Raw genomic sequence first — 19,556 nt, 5'->3', positions numbered from 1 at the left:
GAAGGCTCAGCAAGCCTATTCTGCTTTGACAGTTGATGAAGCAACTGATTATGACACAGTGAAACAGGCTGTGCTCAAAGCTTACGAGTTGGTCCCAGAAGCGTACAGGCAAAAGTTTAGAAATTTGAGGAAATCTCTGAACCAAACTTATATGGAATTTGCTGATGAGAAGTTTGTGTGTTTTGACCGCTGGTGCCCATATAAAAATGTAAATGATGATTTTAACAGCTTGAAAGAGTTGGTTTTAATTGAAGAATTCAAAATGTGCGTTCCTGATGACATAAAGATATATTTAGATGAAAAGGATGCTGCCACTTTGCAAGAGTCTGCTAGATTAGCAGATGTGTTTGCTTTAACTCATAAGGTTAAGTTTACCCAGAATAAGACCTTCCAAAAGAGTAGCAGGGATAACCAGGGTAAACCAGAAATTAAAGCTGGGACTAGTGACAAGAGTAAGGATGAAGGGAAGCAGTTGAAGGAGAAATATTCTGGTCTTACTTGTTACTATTGTAAAAAAGCTGGTCATATGATGGCTAATTGTTCTGTCCTGAAGAAGGAAAAGGAGACAGTCCCAAATGCCTGTGATCAGTATGTTGAAGCACCTATAAACTCAAAGGGTTCTGAACATTCTGTTGAGGCTCAGTTAAGGACTGAGAGGTCTGACTGAGTTAAGAAAGGATTTGATCATTTTATGTCAGATGGGTTTGTATTAGTAATGGAAGGGTCAACACCGGTACCAGTGAAAATTCTTCGAGATACTGGGGCTTTTCAGTCACTTCCATGAGACAGCGTTCTAAAGTTTGGTGATGAGACGAACAGTGATGAGGTAAATCTTATTAAAGGCATTGGGGGCAGCATTGTTTCTGTGCCATTGCACAAGGTAACTTTACAGTCAGGGTTGGTTTTGGGACCTGTTAAGATCGGATTATGCTCCAGTTTACCAGTGGAAGATGTTACTTTGCTGTCAGGGAATGACCTGGTAGATGGTAATGTTGTTCCTGCAGTGCAGTTGCCAGCTAAGCCAACCACTGACGACCCACAGACGGATTTTAACATTTATCGCAATAACTCGAAGTACGGCTAAAAAGTCTGCCAATGCAGACGGTTCTGTGCAGCATGATTCTGATACCCATGATAGCCAAAATCAGGGTGACCAGGATTCAGCTTTTGATGACTTGTCAGGGACCTTTCAGCCTTCATTGTTTCAACAGGATTCAGGTAGTAAGTCTGATGAGGAAGATTCATCCCTGTCTAGGAAGGAGTTTATAGCAGAACAGAACCAAGACCCTGAGATTGAAGCTTTATAAGAAACATCTCTCTCAGATGATGAGATTAAGAAAATGGCAGTGGGGTATTACCTCAAGGATGGAGTGTTAATGAGGAAGTGGAGGCCACCTGCTATACCTGCGAGTGAGGAATGGGCAATTGTTCACCAAGTTGTAGTTCCTAAAGTTCATAGGACTGAAATTTTAACTTTGGCCCACAGTATGCCCTTCGGTGGCCATTTCGGAGTGAATAAAACTGTAAACAGGATTATGAAAGAAGTTTACTGGCCGAATTTGAGGAAAGATATTGTGACCTTTTGCAGAACCTGTCACACTTGTCAAGTTGTGGGTAAACCTAATCAGGTCACCCCAGTGGCCCCACTCCGGCCTATACCTGCATTCGGTGAACCCTTTTCCAAATTTATAGTGGATTGTGTTGGCCCATTGCCAAAGACTAAAGCTGTCCATCAGTATTTACTAACTATTATGTGTACTGCATCCAGATTCCCAGAGGCAATACCTCTCAGAAATATTAAAGCTAAAACTGTGACGAAGGCTCTTAACAAGTTTTTTACTTTATTTGGTTTGCCTAAAGAAATCCAGTCTGATCAAGGAAGTAATTTTACATCTAGATTATTCCAGCAGGTAGTTTATGAACTGGGACCTAAACAAATTACATCGTCTGCGTACCATCCGGAATCACAAGGGGCTTTAGAAAGATTTCATTCTACCCTCAAAACAATGATTAAGACATACTGTGTTGAAAATGGAAAACACTGGGGTGAAGGAATACATTTGCTTTTGTTCACCATAAAGGCTGATTTATACTTGTGCATTCGGGATACGCCGTATCCTACACCGTAGGCCCAATTTAATTTTTGCATAGCCCTACGCCGTAGCGAGCATGCGTAGTTGTGTCTGCATCGCTATACACTTCACCACCAAAACGCTAGTTGGCTGTGGGGTTTCTCTGACACTGTTGAGCTTCTTCGTGAGAGACATGGACGAGGAAATGCATTTCAAATATTTTTGGATGTCGGCAGGTAGATTTGACGATTTGGTTCATTGTCTCCAACCATTTATTTTGCATCAGTGTACAGACATGGTGGAGAAAAGCAACCGGAAATGCGATGCTATCAAACGAACCAATCACAGTTGTTGTTGTCTGTGTCGCCACGACGCGTGAGTTACTTTTTAGAGGAGGTGCACATCACCCAACGGCGTAGGGTGCAGTGTGTGTATGTGGTGCCTGTCGCATACATTTGACACACAAGTATAAATCAGGCTTAAGAGAGTCGGTACAGGAATCACTCACTGGGCTTTAGTCCATTTGAACTTGTATTTGGTCACAGAGTGAGGGGACCTTTGACCTTGTTAAAGGAACAGTGGATTGATGGGGATGTACATGTTAACTTGTTAGACTATGTTTTGAAGTTCAGAAATAAACTACACCAAGCCTGTCGTCTAGCAAGACAAAACTTGAAGATTTCTCAAAACAAAATGAAGTGTTGGTTTGATAAGCGGATCAAAACAAAAGAAAATACAAGGTGAGGGATAATGTGCTTGCCTTATCTCCAATGTTGACAAATCCACTTCAGGCGAAATTCAATGGACTGTATGAAATAGTCTCTCAAATTAATGATGTGAATTATGTTATTAAAACACACGACCGATGTAAACTAACACAGGTAGTACACATCAATATGATAAAGCCTTATTCTGACAAGCAGGCACCATCGGTGAGTGTTGTCAAACATATCAATCTGGCAATCCTGAGAATGAAACAATTGACTCATCTGAGACTTTTCACAAGCCAAACATGGTCCCGGTTAGACTAATGAACTCGGTTGTTCTCGAAGACATTGACAACAAGTTGGCTCATCTGCAGCCAAAGCAACAACAACAGCTGAAGGAATTAATTCTGAATTTTAAAGATTTATTTCCTGATGCTCCCAAGTAAACCACGGTCGCAGTACATGACGTAGATATTGGTCAAGCCAAACCGATTGAACAACACCCATATCGCATGAACGTAGAAAAGTGTAAATTGGCTGAGCAAGAAATTGAATATATGCTGGGAAATAGTATTATTAGGCCTTCAACATCAGATTGGAGCTCACCCTGCATTATTGTGCTCAAACCTGATGGTAGAGTTAGATTTTGCACTGATTATAGGAAGGTAAATGCAGTAACAAAAACAGATGCCTATCCTATCCCTAGGGTGGATGATTGCATTGATAAGGTTGGAAAAGCTAATTTCTTACAAAGATTGATCTGTTGAAAGGGTATTGGTGTGTTCCATTGACGGACTGAGGTAGAGAAATTTCTGCATTTGTGACACCTTCTGGGTTGTATGAATACAATGTTTCGCCATTTGGAATGAAATATGCTCCAGGAACATTCCAGAGAATGATTGATTCTGTAATTCAAGGGTTAGGACACACAGATGCCTATATTGATGACTTAGTCACAGGGAGTGACACTTGGGAAGAGCATATCTCTGTAGTAGAAGAGCTGTTTGACAGGCTTTCCAGGGCCAATCTTACAGTTGACCTAGCTAAGAGTGAATTTGGCCATGCCACTGTGATCTGTCTTGGCTGTGTTGTAGGTCAAGGCAAGTTGGCTCCTGTGCAGGCAAAATTCAGGCCATTTCTGAAGTTCCTGTTCCGACTGTGTGACGAAGGCCCGTCACTGATTACAGACGTCTCAGGGCACACTCGGTAAAACACTCAAAGGGTCATCCACACACATTATTCCCCTATGTTATTGTGGTGAGTGCAGGCATCACAATAAATCAACAGTCACAATTTTACACTCATCCCCAGCAGTAATAGGTATGAAAAAAAGAAACACACTATGTCACAGTTTTATTATCTCAGGTCAATTTATTCATATTCATCTTTCCAGTAAGTGTTTTGCCGAAGTGTCATGGTAATCTGACGTTTCTCTCCTCCACAGTCACTGGGTCTGAAACAGAGCTGCTGCATAGAGCTGTCTTATATAGAGGCAGCAGCAACCTGCACAGGTGTGCCGATGGTGGAGGATACCATCTTTACCTGGGACAAGGGTTATGTTACCTAATTACTCATCTTGTGGTAAAGTTTTGGGGTTTATTTAAGTTATTTAACCTGGAAATGGTGAATCTTGTGATGAAGTCTATGTGTTTATTGTGAGAACTGGTGGTAGAGTTTCAGATTGTGTGAAATGGAAGATAATTGAGTTAATTAGCTTTTGGTTAGGGGGATTGGCTTAGCAGTTATAAACCTTGGGTTACCAAGGCCTTGGGTGTTTTTTTTGTTGTTTAGTCTGAGGGTGGTTGTTAACCAGACAGGTGACAATTGCAAGCTGTGTGTGTGTATATATATATATATATATATATACACACACAGCTATAGTATTTTTTTAAAAAATCTTCTTGTTTTCATGTGGACATCCAAGTTTTTGTTGTTCCACTATTTTTGTAAATAAAAGCACCTCAATCTATTTTTGCCACTCAAGCCATCTTGTTATTTTTCTTAGACAGTTGACCCACAGTTTTTGTGACAGACTGGTAAGAAGGCTCTTGGAAGGTTTCTGGGAATGGTTGGATATTATCGTAAGTTCTGTAAGAACTTTGCTGATATCGCTCTTCCTCTGACTAATCTCCTGAAGAAGGGTGAAAAGTCTGTTTGGACCGAGACTTGTCAGGAAGCATTTGATCAATTGAAAGTTATTATTTGGGATTAGGCCAATCAATATAGTGTCGTCAGCAAATTTAATTAACAGATTGGAGCTGTGGGTGGCGACACAAGTCATGGGTGCACAGAGAGTAAAGGAGGGGGCCAAGGAGACAACCCTGTGGGGCATGTGTGCTGAGGGTCAGAGAGACAGAGGTGAGGGATCCCTCTCTTACCACCTGCCAGCCATCTGACAGGAAGTCCAGGATCCAGCTACACAAGGCAGGGTGAAGGCCGAGGTCTCTGAGCTTCTTCTCGATACTTCACAACTTCGTACGGCTAAGGCTCTGCCCATGACTGCAAGGAACTGCAGAGAACTTTGGTCTCATCTGGAAACATCATAGAAACAAGCCTCCCCTCTATGGACTCTTCCTACACTTCCCCTGCCTCGGGAAAGCAGGCCTTGTACTCAAAGATGCCCACAACTTTGGACATTATTGCTGCAAACCCAAACCTCCATCGGGGAAGAGATGCAAAAGCCTTAAAGCGCGTACCACCAGGCTCATGGACAGCTTCCTGTCTGCAGTTCTAGGCCAAATTAATGGTCTCCAGTCCAATAAAATGGACTCGACCTCACAATGTAACTCGACGTGACCCTGCCCCATATGTCTATCTGCACTGCACTTTCTCTGCAGCTGTAGCTCAGTACATGATAAGTCCCCATTTTAATTGTGTGGAAATATTAGACAGACTGAGCTTCTGCTTTGGAATCACAGAGGGAAAGTTAACTGAACTGATGAACACCAATAAATAGAAAAGGCTTCAATCTCGCATTACGATCTGCGGTAACTGGGATCAGGTGACCGGTAGTGGGTCTCCCAGACCAATTATCAGACTCAGGTTTAATAGCACTGGCTGATCTTATGTAATTTGTTGTCTCTACAGCAGCAACAGAATTTAATTCATAACAATAGATTTTTACCTTTGATTTAAAATAAGAATATACATATTAAATAGTTAAATTATATAAGTAATACAAAATAAAATTAAAATCTAATACTGTAAACTACTTTAATTATGTGGAACTATTTGACTGACTGGGTTGGTGCTTTGGAAATTCTGGAGTGAAGCTGAACTAAACTGTACACATTTATGAAAAGCTCAGATAAATACAAAAGGCTAAGTTCTCATATGAATGGGTCAGACACCCAGAAACATTGGCTGCCCTTCAGCAGATAAAAACAGTGGAATGAGGCCTAGTCCCAGGCCTCGGCCCAGTAGTTATGGTCTGAGGTCTGGGACTTGGTGAGAGTAAGCATTCGGCACGGACTAGAAGGGCCGAGATGGCCTGTTTCCATGCTGTAATTGTTATGTGGTTATATGGAAACATGCTGAAAATATTGCAGAATAAAACATTGTCCACCCACAACGAGAGGATGTGACAGATCCGGATCTCACTGCCTTGTCTGAACGGGCGAAAGATGAAGTTACACGTACACTCCAGCAGTGACCGGCAGATGCTGCAGATCTGCGGGAAAACGTGAACAGGAAATGGGACCATGTGCTGGTGGAGGGTCTCCCAGCTGAACCGGTGACTCTGCTCTTCGCCCCTCACACGCTGCCCGAACCATCCGCTGCATTTCCCACATCATTCCATATTTACACAAGATACATTTTTACTTCTTCCCTCCAAATCGTCCCTGTCCCTTTCCCTCCACCCCCAGGTCACAGAGTCACGGGCTCGATTCCCATCCCGGTCCAACACACAATTCAGACCCAAACCGGAAATGTGCAGGTTTCATTTAAATCTGTCCATGTTTATAAACACTCATTTCTATTCACATTCCTCCAACTTCACTGGACAGGAACACTGAAACATCAAGTGAGAAACAGCAGGAGGTGGCCATTCAGCTCCTCTAAGATGATGGCTGCTCTCCCATCTCAGCCACATGTTTCTGCCCGATCCTCATTTCCTTGATACTTTCGGTCTCCACACATCTGCTGGCCTCTGTTTTATGTGAGGACGATCACTGAGTCTTCACCGGCCTCTGTGGTGGGGATTTACAGACATTCACCATCCTCGGAGTGAAGACATTTCCCCTCATCTCAGTCCCGGACAGTCCACCCCCTTTTTCAGAAACTGGGATCCCTGGTTCAGCCTGTAATGATGTTGTGCATTTCAATGTGTTCACCTCTCAGTCCTCGATTCTCTAAATGAAAGGGTTATCACATTTGATCTTTCTTCATATGATGACCCCACCACTCCAGGGATCAGTCTGGTGAATCTTCATTGCACTCTCTATAACAAATACTCTCTAACCTCTTTGTTAATCCTCTATGGAATTAATTTCCATCTTCTGCAGCCCCGTGTTGCCCCAACCACTCACCTCCCACCCCGTCACTATTTCCACCTTCCCACCTCCCCCTCACCTGGATCCACCTCTCACTCCCCAGCTCTTGCCCCATCCCCACCCCTCACCTCTTTTCTCGGACTATTTCCCGTCCACTCTCAGTCCAGAGGGAGGGTCTCGGCCCGAAATGTTGACGGTCCATTTCCCTCCACAGATGCTGCCCGACCCACTGAGTTCCTCCGGCAGTTTGTTCTTTGGTCTGTGTGACCCGTGTTAGTGTGGGGAGCGGGATTTTACACCATATTCCCGGTACAGTCTCAACAAAACACAAATAATTGTCACTTTGCCCGAACCATTGGCCCCGCTTGCAGGGCAACAGTCTGCCGGTGTTTGCCCCCCAATGTGGTGAATCGCCACCACCGTGGGCTCAGACATTTCCACAGATGAGCCCCTCCTGTCCCCACCGGGACAAACATCCTGTCCGCCCCCTCTCTCACCGTCTTCATCCTCTCCCTCCCCGGTGAACCGGCATCAAACCGACGGGCCGAGCGGTCTCCTCCTACTTCTCAGCGACACATCAGACTCCGGCCGCAGGAGACGCTTCACAAACGCCCCAACTTCCCTCGGAGGGAAATGGAAATAAATCAGAAAGCGGACATTTACTTTGACGGTTGTCCCGCCGTGACGGAAAGTTCGGGAGACGGAGTCAGCGGGGGTAACGCCCTCTCGGCTGCTCCGCCTCCGCTATTGGCTGAAAGCAATGATTGACATCACTTCGGACCAATGGGAACAGCGCATCGCGTGACTCCTCTGTTGACAGCGGTGGGGGAGGGGCTGGTCACGTGATTCGTAGCCCAGCCGTTAAACCGACCAAGCTCGAGCTCACCAGCGCGCGGGGCACAAAAGGCCCCGGATGATCGGTTGAGGTGAGAAGGGGTCTCCGGGTTGGGGGTCTCACCGGGCGGCGTTTTCAACACCGACTTCGGGTAGTTGCTGTGACTCCGGACTCCGTGACCCGCAATCCCGGGACAGTCCTGCTCTCTTCCCTCTCTCTCAGCCCCACCATCCGGACACGGGCCCCGGGGAGCTTCCGGCTGATGAGGGAATGGGAACCGATGGGTCTCTCAGACAGAGCTGAGCTCCAGCTGTCTAAATGCAAGGATCGGGAACTCGGAGAAAGGGAACAAAATCTTTTACATCAGCTGTTGTGAAAATCACCTTTGTTCTGCCTCCAGTCACAAACCAGAGAAAATCTGCAGATGCTGGAAATCCGAGCAACACACACAAATTGCTGGAGGAACTCAGCATTAGTACTCTTTTCCATAGATGCTGCCTGGCCTGCTGAGTTCCCCCAGCATTTTGTGTCTGTTGCTTGTTCCACCCCCTCTTGTTCTGGACTTTCTACCCGTGAGAACATGTTTTGTCCCACTCTCTCTGGGTACATAATGAAATCAAACACCTTTGCCCTGGGCAACAAGTAGCTTTCACATCACAAATGTGCCAGACTCCAATGAGACAGACTACTGCCCTTCCCTTCATATTCATTGGCATTGCCATCACTGAGTTCACCACCGTCAGTCACCTGGGGGAGGGTTCAGGGGAAATATTTATGTACAATACAGAAACTGGTGTTACCTGTGTGTATTGTGGTGATGCAAAAGTTGCTGGAGAATTTGCAAGTGGGAAGAAGTGGAGTGATATTTGAAAATCTGACTTTTTATAGCATTATTTAGCAAGCAAATCAGATATGGACAGTGTGCAATTGCTCCAGTGAGAAAATCCTTCATTACCTGCTACAGACCTGTTACATACGTTGTGTGAGATTGCAGATCAAAATTATTACTGACAGTGATTTGCTAGCTGTTAAAATGAGTACCTCTATATATAAAATTCAGTGTGCACATGTTGTGTCTCCACTTTAAGGAGTTGGGGCTGGAAATGGATGAATTCCGTATCATCCGGGAGTCGGAGGGGGTGGGATAAAGAGAGGTGAGTTACACCCAAAGTGCAGGACGCAGGAAACTGGGTGAGAGTCAGGAAGGGGAATGAGGTTAAATAGCCATCGCAGAATACTGTTGTGGCCATCCCCCACAACAACAGGTAGGCCATAGATAGGGTGCAGAGGAGATTTATAAGGACTTTGCCTCGACAGGCGAGCGTGACTTATGAGAATATGTTGAGTGAACTCGGCCTTTTTTCCTTGTAGTGACGGAGGATGAGAGGTGACCTGATAGAGGTGTATGAGATAATGAAAGGCATTGATTCTGTGGATAGTCTGAGGCTTTTTCCCAGGGCTGAAATGGCTAGCACGAGAGGGCATAGGTTTAAGGTGCTTGGAAGTAAATACAGAGGAGATGTCGGGGATAAGTTATTCATGCAGAGAGTGGTGAGTGCGTGGAATGGGCTGCCGGCGGCAGTGGAGGAGGCAGAAACAATAACGTATTTTAAGAGACTCCTGGATGGGTACATGGAGCTTAGAAAAGTAAAGGGCTCTGGGTAAGCCTCGGTAGCTCTAAGGTAGGGACATGTTTGGCACAGCTTTGTGGGCTGAAGAGCCTGTTTTGTGCTGTAGGTTTTCTATGTTTTTTTATGTTCTATGTATTCTACCACTTTAGAAACTGTTGGGGGGAGGAGATTACGTGGCAGAGGAAAGTCAAAGGGGTGATAGGGGATTTGCTAGTTACGGCAACAGAACTAGAAGGGGACTGATATCCTAGTGTTAAGGCTTGCTTGTGCTGGTATGGTGGGTGGGGGGGGTGGTGTTAAACTAAAATTGTAGAGGGGATGGGAGCCAGAATGCCAGGTAATAGAGAGGGTGAATTGAATTGACTTTCTTACTTACATCCTTCACATGCATGAGGAGTAAAACTCTGTGTTGCATCTCCATCTAAATGTGCAATGTGCAATTTATAGTAATTTATAATAGAACAGGACAGTCAATATAACATAGAAATACAGTTGTATCAGCATGAATTAAGCAGTGTGATGGCCTGATGGAAGAATCCTGTTGGTTCTGGCTTTTATGCTGCAGTACTGTTTCCCGGATGGTAGCAGCTTGGAGCAGTTTGTGGTTCGGTTGAGTAGGGTCCCCAGTGGTCCTCTGGGCCCCTTTTACACACCTGTCCCTGTAAATGTCCTGAATCATGGGCAGTTCACATCTACAGATGCGCTGGGCTGTCCACACCACTCTCTGCAGGTTCCTGCGATTAAGGGAAGTACAGTTCCCATACCAGGCAGTGATGCAGCCAGTCAGGATGCTCTCAGTTGTGACTCTGTAGAAAGTTCTTAGGATTTGGGGCCCCATTTCAGACTTCTTCAACCGTCTGACGTGAGGGAGGCACTGCTGTGCCTTTTTCACCACACAGCTGGTATGTACAGACCACATGAGATCCTCGGTGATGTGTATGTCGAGGAACTTAAAGCTGTTCACCCTCTCAACCCCAGATGCATTGGTGTAAATAGGGGTTAGCCTGTCTCCATTCCTTCTGTCGTCCACAATCAGCTCCTTTGTTTTTTGTGGCAGTGAGGGAGAGGTTGTTTTCTTGACACCAGGCAAATGCTGTTCAGACCTCAGGGCAGGGAATTGTGATCTTGTTGCCATGACTGGGACTTGTTTGCACCCAACAATCTGAGGAATTTGGAGGAACAAATTAGCAAGAGAGATCGCAGACTATGCCAATGCTTGATATACTAAATGATTTTAAATTTCCATAGATTGACGTGACTCCCAGATGTAAAAGGACTAGATGGGGTAGAGTTTGTCAGATGTGCCATTAATCAGCACATAGAATTCCCAGCATAGAAATGTGCAATAAGCTATTAGAAAATAATCCAGGGCTGGTGACAGAATATTAGTGTATGGGAACACTTTGCATCTAATGATCATATTGCCATGAGATTCCAAGTTAACATGGAAAAAGAAAGGACTGAACCATGGGTCGAGATTCTAAATTGGAGAAAGGTCAATTCTGATGGTATCAGAATGGATCTGACAAGTGTGGACAGGCTGTTTTCTGGCAAAGGAGTACTTGGTAAGTGGGAGTTCTTCAGAAGTGAAGTTTTGAGGGTGTAGAGTTTGTATGTGCCTGTCAAAATAAAAGTTGAAAGGTAACTGGTGCAGCGAACCTTGGTTTTCAAGAGATATTGAGGCCCTGGATATTTTGTTCCTCCGAATGCCTCAGACTGTTGGGTGCTACAAAGACTCATTAGTGACTACAATATCATAATTCCACACCCTGAACTCATCTGACATCTTTTTTAGTCATCTTCTGTTGCTTTCTAAAAGCTTCCCAATAGATTTTGCTCTTTTGTTTGCCCTCTCTTTGCTTTTTATGTTGGCTTTGGCTTCTCATTTCATCCACGGTTGTGTCCCCCTGCCTTTCTAATGCTTCCACTTCTTTGGGATGTATCGATCACTCAGCTCCCGAATTGCTCTCAGAAACTCCAGCCATTGCTGCTCCATCATCATTCTTACCAGCTTCCCCTCCCAATCACGTTTGGCCAGTTCAGTACAGAAACATGCCCACTCTGGACCATCAGAATGGTAATCTGTATGAGGAGACAAAATATATGGGGGAGATTTTAAATATTATTTGTGCATCCATGTTTACTCAGGAGATGGACACAGAGTCTATAGAAGTGAGGCAAAATGGCATCAACTTCATGGACCCTGTACAGATTGCAGGGGTGGAGGTGTTTGCTGTCTGAAGGCAAATTAGTGTGGATAAATCCCCAGGGCCTGACAAATTGTTCCCTGGGACTCTGCGGAAAACAAGTGCAGAAATTGTTGGGGCACAAGCACAGATATTTAAATAATCCTTAGTGACAGTTGAGGTACTGGAGGATTGGAGGACAGCCAATGTTGTTCCGCTGTTCAAGAAAGGCTCTAAAAATAAAGTAGGAAATTATACGTCAATGAGCTTGACATCAGTAGTGGGAAAGTCATTGGAACGTATGTGCAGGAACCAGATATGTAAGTATTTGGATAGATAGATTAAGGATAGGCAGCATGGCTTCGTGCATGGTAGGTCATGTCTATCCAATCTAATAGAGTCTCTCGAGGAAGTTGTCAGGAAAGTGGTTGAAGGCAAGGCAGTGGATGTTGTCTACATGGACTTTAGCAAGGCACTTGACAAAGTCTGATATGGGAGGTTGGTCAAGAAGGTTCAGTCACTCAGCATTCAAGATAAGATAGTAAATTGCATGAGACACTGGTTTTGGGAGAAGCCGATGGTTGCCTCTCTGACTGGAGGCCTGTGACTAGTGGTTTGCCACAGGAATCGGTGCTGGATCTGTTGTTGTTTGTCATCTAGATCAGTAATCTGGATGATAGTGTGGTTAACTGGATCAGCAGATTTCTGGATGACACTAAGATTGTGGGTGTAGTGGATAGTGAGGAAGGATATAATGGCTTGCAGTGTGATCTGGACCAGCTGGAGAAATGCAAAATGGAATTTAATGGAGACAAGTGCGAGGTGTTGCATTTTGATAGGACCTGGGTCTTACACAGTGAATGGTCGGGCACTGAGGAGTGCTGCAGAAGGAAGGGATCTGGGAATACATGTCCATAATTCACTGAAAGTGGTGACACAGTTAAATAGGGACGGAAAGAAAGATTTTGGCATATTGGCCTTCATGAACCAAAGTACTGAGTGCAGGAGATGGATGTTATGTTCACACTGCACGAGACATTGGTGAGGCCTAATTTGGAGTGTTGTGTGCAGTTTTATCACCTACCTACAGGAAAGATGTAAAAGAGGTTGAAAGAGTTCAGAGAAAATTCACAAGGATGTTGCCAGGTCTGGAGGACTTGGGTTATAGGGAAAGTTTGAACAGGTCAGGGCTTTATTCCTTGGAATGTAGAAGCTCAAGGGGAGATTTGATGGAGGTGTGCCAAAATTATGAGGGTTATAGATGGGGTAAATGCAAGCTGGCTTTTTCCACTGAGATGGGGTGGGACTACAACCAGAGGCCATGGATTAAGGGTGAAAGGTGAAACATTAAGGGGAACATGAGGGGAAAGTTTTTCACACAGATGGTCATCCAGGTGTGGAATGAGCAGACAGTCCAACTGGTGCATGCGAGCTCAATTTCAACATGTAAGAGGTTTGTATAGGTACCTGGATGGTCGGGGTACAGGGGTAGACAGTTTAAATAGTTCAACATAAACTAGATGGGCCAAAGGGCCTGTTTCTGTGTTGTACTTTTCTATGACTCTGTGACAAGAACATGAAATAATACTAATATTCATTTAATTCCTTTTAACAGCTGTGCAGACCAACCATTCATCTGGGCAGAAAATGTTTTCATGGCTTTAAAACTGTGGCACTTTAAACTGACAGTAGATAAAAGAAAATCCCAGCCGTACGTCAACAAAGGGGGAAACCCATTCATCTGCTCAGACAGTGGGAATGGATTCAGTCGGTCATCTCAACTGAAGGTACATCAGCAAGTTCACACTGGGACAAGGCCATTCACCTGTTCTGTGTGTGAGAAGGGATTCAGTCGGTCTTCCCACCTGTGGACAAACTGGTCAGTTCACTTCGAACAGAGGCTGATCATCTGCTGAAGTTGTGGGGAAGGATTCACTCGGTTATCTGACCTAATGGCTCACCAGCGAGTTCACACCGGGGAGCGGCCGTTCACCTGCTCAGACTGTGGGAAGGGATTCACTGTGTCATCTCAGTTACTGAGACACCAGTCAGTTCACACTGGAAAGAGGCCATTCACCTGCTCAGTCTGTGGGAAGGAATTCACTCAGTCATCTCAACTGATGGTACATCGGCGAATTCACACTGGAGAGAGGCCGTTCACCTGCTCAGACTGTGGGAAGGGATTCCCTGAGTCATATCAACTGAAGGTACATCAGCGAGTTCACTCTGGGGAGAGGCCGTTCACCTGCTCAGACTGTGGGATGGGATTTACTCAGTCATCTCAACTGAAGGTACATCGGCGAATTCACACTGGGGTGAGGCCATTCACCTGCTCAGTCTGTGGAGAGGATTTCACAAAGTCATCTGCTGTACTGAGACACCAGTCAGTTCACACTGGGGAGAGGCCATTCACCTGCTCAGTGTGTGGGAGGGGATTCGTAGAGTCATTTGAACTGAAGGTGCATCAGCGAGTTCACACTGGGGAGAGGCCGTTCACCTGCTCAGACTGTGGGAAGGGCTTCATTCAGTCATCTCATCTGAAGGCACATCAGCGAGTTCACACCGGGGAGAGACCGTTCACCTGCTCAGTCTGTGGGAAGGGCTTCACTTGCTCACCTCATCTACTGAGACACCAGTCAGTTCACACTAGGGAGTGACGATTAACTTGCTCAGTCTGTGGGAAGGGATTCAGTTGGTCATTTCACATACTGACACACAGGGAAATGGCCGTTCACCCGCTCTGTCCGTGGGAAGGGATTCATTACGTCATCTCAACTGAAAGAACATCAGCGAGTCCACACTGGGGAGAGGCCGATCACCCACTCAGACTGTGGGAAGAAATTCTCTCAGCCAAATCAACCAATTGTGTATCATTTTGTTCACACCGGGGAGAGGCCGATCACCTACTGTGAATGTGGTGAAGTACTCGTGGTGGACATGGACTGTGCCTTTAAATAAGAGAGAGAGAAAAACTGTCTACAGTACTGCTAGTTGCTTCTTGGTTGCCATGGTGAGAGAGAGGCGGGGTTATGTGATGGACAGTTCGATGTTCACAGTTGCTTCTTGGTTGCCATGGTGAGAGAGAGGCGGAGTTATGTGATGGACAGTTCGATGTTCACAGTTGCTTCTTGGTTGCCATGGTGAGAGAGAGGCGGAGTTATGTGATGGACAGTTCGATGTTCACAGTTGCTTCTTGGTTGCCATGGTGAGAGAGAGGCGGAGCTATGTGATGGACAGTTTGATGTTCACAGTTGCTTCTTGGTTGCCATGGTGAGAGAGAGGCGGAGTTATGTGATGGACAGTTCGATGTTCACAGTTGCTTCGTAGCGTGTTTATTTAATCAAGGTCAGATGACTCTTCCAGAGACACACAGTGGGACACTGGTTACGGCGACCGGTCAGTGAAAGGAGGCCAGTGACAGAGGAGTCACTGGGTGGAACTTTCGAGTGCCCACAAGCGTGGGTTGAGGATCGATCAGGAGAATCGATCAGTGGCTGTCATGGTGTGTGGAAGGGCTGACCCTGTGGAGGCTACCGGTGTGTCTACCCTCGCCTGGGTGGTAGCTCACCCTCGAAGACGGTCCCCTTAGTGATAAGCTGCGTCTGGCTAACTCGAGAGTGGATTCTGAGCCTGACGACGGAAGATCAATGGGACCTGTTTACTCGTTCTTCTCCAAGTGTGGTTTTCACCTTGGATCACAAATATCTATCTCTCTCTCTCTCTCTCTCTCACACACACACACACACACACACACACACACACACACACACACCAATTCCGTGGATTGAACTGAACTTCCTTGCATTACCATCGTAAGACTTTAACTCTTGCCACCCGAGCTTTAACAAGTTTGGGAATTGTATTTACACACAAATATATGCATAACATGGCTAACTTTTGATTTACCTGGTTTAAGTTACTATATTGAGTAGTTACTAATAAATAGTGGTTTTTAATATCAAAACCAGACTCCAGGTGTGCTCTGTTGTTGCTGGTTCATTTAGACCATTGTGTGTACGTAACAGATTCATTCAGTTATCTATCCTTATGACACACTACCAGGTTCACACTGTTGAGAGGGTGTTCACCTGCTCTGAATGTGGGAAGCGATTCACTCAGTCATCTAACCTCATATAACTCTTGCCTCAGCTAGCATCTTAATATAGCTGGTGATAGCACCCCAGCCCGGCCAGACTGAAGAAATCTCGTTTGGGTGGATGCTGCGCGATGCGTCCCCTGTTACAAATAAGTACCCCGAAATAAGAAACAGTACATAATATGCGATTAAACAATTGAGGTTCATAATTTTTACTTTAACTATTGGGTTAGTGAAGTAAACAAATAAAAGAAAAAGGGTCCACTCTCTCCATTCACATCTTCTCATTTCTCCCCGGCAAAAGACCGCAAAAATCTCTCTTCCAGACTCACATGGAAGACCATTTCTGTCATTGGATAGCCCCACACTCCAAAACCCTGTTATCTCTAGTCGTAACCTAAACATTACTGCTGCAGAGAAACCATTACCTCAGCAGTGAAACATTACAGCATGTTATACTTGTGACTTACTACCGGGTTCACACTGGAGAGAAAGTTTCAATAAGCCTCATGCTGGATATTTGTTCATCGCCACTGCTGAATGCAATTTTGAGAGTGACTGTCGGTGCTGAACTCTGCAATTATTGCTGTTGCTCACCACACCCAGTTCTGCACCCTGGTCACTGGACATGGGAGGAGTTTCTTCTGCTGCATATTCACCTTTAATGGGACAGGAGTTTAATATTCTGGACCTGAGACAAATAAATCAGTTTATTTTAAACTGTCTCTGGTACTTCGTGAATTTATAACATACATAGTGTACAGCAAAGAGTCAACTCAGGCAGGCTGGACCATGCCAGTGATTCAGTTCCACGACAGTCCTTTTTAAATCTTCCCCTGTTGTTCCAAACAGTCACCACTGTGTGTGAAGAAGTTTCCGTTGAATTTTCTGCAGAATGAAGAAGTGGAGCTGACTGCAGTTCTGTCTGAGATGTTCTTTGCCCCTCTAGTCTCTGGGCTGAGGAAGAATAACATCGTTAGTTAACCTCCTTAATCACGACTCATTTCCACATTATGGGTCATTTTCCCTTTTTCTAAAGGTTTGTTAGAAAACATTACTGTCCTGTGAAGACTGAAAGCAGAATGGAAAACTATCAGTTGGATTTTCAACGAAGCAGGGTCAGAAACCAGAGGCGGGTCTGCACAGGGCAGAGTTTGGGGCTCTGAACGATGGTCGGGATAAGAACAAATGATGAGGAGAAGGGAATCAGCAGCCAGGCGTGGCAACGATGACAGAGTAGCAAGATTTGGAAGCCAATTGACAGAGAAAATAATTTGGTTGTCTGACTGCTGACACAAACAATGCCTGTGGTGAGGTGCTCCACTGGTCGAGGAACATGTGTGTGTTGGGAATGGTTTTATCTATTGAAGGAGTTGTTCCTTCTTGTTTATCCTGTAATATTATATCTAGATGGTTATTATGGATTTTCTTATTAGTAGTTATGTATTGATTATCATATAATTTGTAAGATTTTGACTCTAAAACTGAATCAGGCTTGAATTTATTGTGCCTTGATGAAGTTACAGTGGTCGTTCATGAGTTTGTATTTTAAAGCAAGATTTTGGTGAATGATATTTGCCACCCGATCGTACCTTTGTAAGTAATCAGATTGAGTTAAACTGCTGCAGGATCCCAGAATGTGTTGGATTGTGTCTGGTTTGTCTTGGCATTTTCTGCATTTATTGCCTGGTTTGTTTGCCTTTTATGTATTTTAGATATTTTGAAATGTTACCCACCTTGTCCTGTATTTCCCCAAGTAACCCCTGTTTCTGGGAAGAGGCCTCCAACTCTGAGTTGGGCTCTCGAAGCTTCCCTGTCACCAGCTCGTCTGCTCAAATCATTAGGATGTATCCCATGGAGGCTCAGACTCATTCCACTGATTAACGGTTTCTTCCATAGTGATGATTCATTTTTTTGAGTGGCCTCTCATTTCAGTTTTCTGGTCTGTATTTCTTATCAGAATTATATATACTCGCATGGAGTGCTGAATCCTGTTTATTTTTGATGAAAATATATACTTTAGAAATCTTATCAGACTGTTAGGTGATTTTTTTTTTTATGTCTGTTATAGCTCTTCCACCTTCTGTCCTCAGTAGTGTAATCTAAGTGTGTTTGAGTGTAAATAGTCTTTTCTAAATTCATCATTTCAGTTCTTATTTTTCTTTGTAAAGTTTCCAGATCGGAATGGAACCAAGATATTTTGCCGAGAAATATGTTAAAATGGGAATAGTAAGAGAGTTTATTGCCTTTGTTGTATTTGTTATACCATGGACATATGGACATAGCCAACATGGGGGCATCCTTATCACGTGCCCCAGCCACTGCAGCTGACGCTGGGTGATCATGGCCTCGATACTCCTGCAGTTGGTCTTTACAAGTATTTCAGTGTGAGGCACCCGCACACGCCAGGTAATCCCCAGAATGTGCTGGAGACAGCTTATGTGGAAGCGCTCCAAGGACTTGATGTGACGGCTGTAGGTTACCCAAGCTTCACGGCTATAAAGGAGGGTGGTGACACAGACCGCTTGGTATACGGCGACCTTTGTGGAGGGACGAAGGCTCCTGTGCTGAAAGACTCTACGCCGAAGTCTCCTAAAGGCCGCTGATGCCTGTTTAATGCGGCTCTGGATGTCGTTGTCAATGCTGCTATCCTCAGAGAGAATGTCCTCAGATGTTTGAAAGATGGCACTACTGACAGCTTTTCAAAACCAACAGTGAAGGTAGGTAGAGTGGGTGGAACACTGGTACTCCAGTGGCAAACCACTTCCATCTTGGTGGTATTGACAGTCAGCCCCATCCTGCTGTACGCTCTCACTGCCACAGTAAGGACAGTCTGGAGATCCTCTGGAGTATGGGCCAAAAGAGCACAGTCGTCTCTTGATTCAGTTAGTGATTTGGTGGTAGGTGTTGCGCGGAGCCTCCTGATGTCAAAGAGGTTGCCATCTAATCTGATGTCCACTGCCACACCGCTGCTGTCTTCAATAAGCTTGGTAACACACAAGAGGAAGATGTTAAAGTGCATTGGTGCTAGCACACACCCCTGCCTCACCCCTGTATATACAAGGAAGGGCTTCGACTCTTCTCCTCCTATGGTCACCCGAGCAGTCATCCCATCGTGGAACTGGCAGAGGATGTTAACAAATTTATTGGGATAGCCAAACCTGAGGAGAACATCCCATAAGAGCTCTCTTTGCACAGTGTCAAATGCTTTGGAGAGGTCGACAAAGGCCATAAACAGCTCCTGATGTTGCTCCCGGCACTATTCCTGAAGTTGCCGGGCTGTGAAGATCATGTCGATTGTGCTCCTGTTCTTCCTAAATCCACACTGCGATTCAGGCAGCATTGACTCGGTGATGTTGCTGATGAGTCTCTGAAGCATCACCTTGGCCAGGAATACAAAGGTAAGCTCGCCAATAAAGAGGATACTAAATGTTTCTTTAGATGCATAAAGTGTAAAGGAGAGGTGAGAGTGCATATCGGAAAACGATGCTGGAGAGGTGGTAATAGAGGCAAGGAGCTGGCGGATGAACTGAGTA

General features: G+C 45.0%; 1 protein-coding gene across 3 annotated transcripts in view; it reads left to right on the top strand.

Moving 5' to 3' along the window:
- Positions 1-15,054, top strand: part of LOC140208711 (uncharacterized) — a 126,971-nt gene extending 111,917 nt beyond the window's left edge. The window contains exons 1-2 of one of the 3 annotated variants that reach the window (XM_072277591.1): positions 4,811-4,860; positions 13,540-15,054. In XM_072277591.1, the coding sequence (XP_072133692.1) occupies positions 13,877-14,581 (705 nt within the window). In that variant the 5' untranslated portion in view covers positions 4,811-4,860; positions 13,540-13,876 and the 3' untranslated portion in view covers positions 14,582-15,054. Of the gene's footprint in view, positions 1-4,810; positions 4,861-8,131; positions 8,199-13,539 lie in introns of those variants that run through there. The other 2 variants (XM_072277589.1, XM_072277590.1) reach the window with 2 other exon arrangements.
- The last annotated feature ends 4,502 nt before the right edge of the window (positions 15,055-19,556 follow it).

Source organism: Mobula birostris, chromosome 13, assembly GCF_030028105.1.
Source record: "Mobula birostris isolate sMobBir1 chromosome 13, sMobBir1.hap1, whole genome shotgun sequence".
NCBI lineage: Eukaryota > Metazoa > Chordata > Chondrichthyes > Myliobatiformes > Myliobatidae > Mobula > Mobula birostris.
Note: the sequence above shows the minus strand (reverse complement) of the source record. Positions and strands in the feature narration are given on the sequence as shown.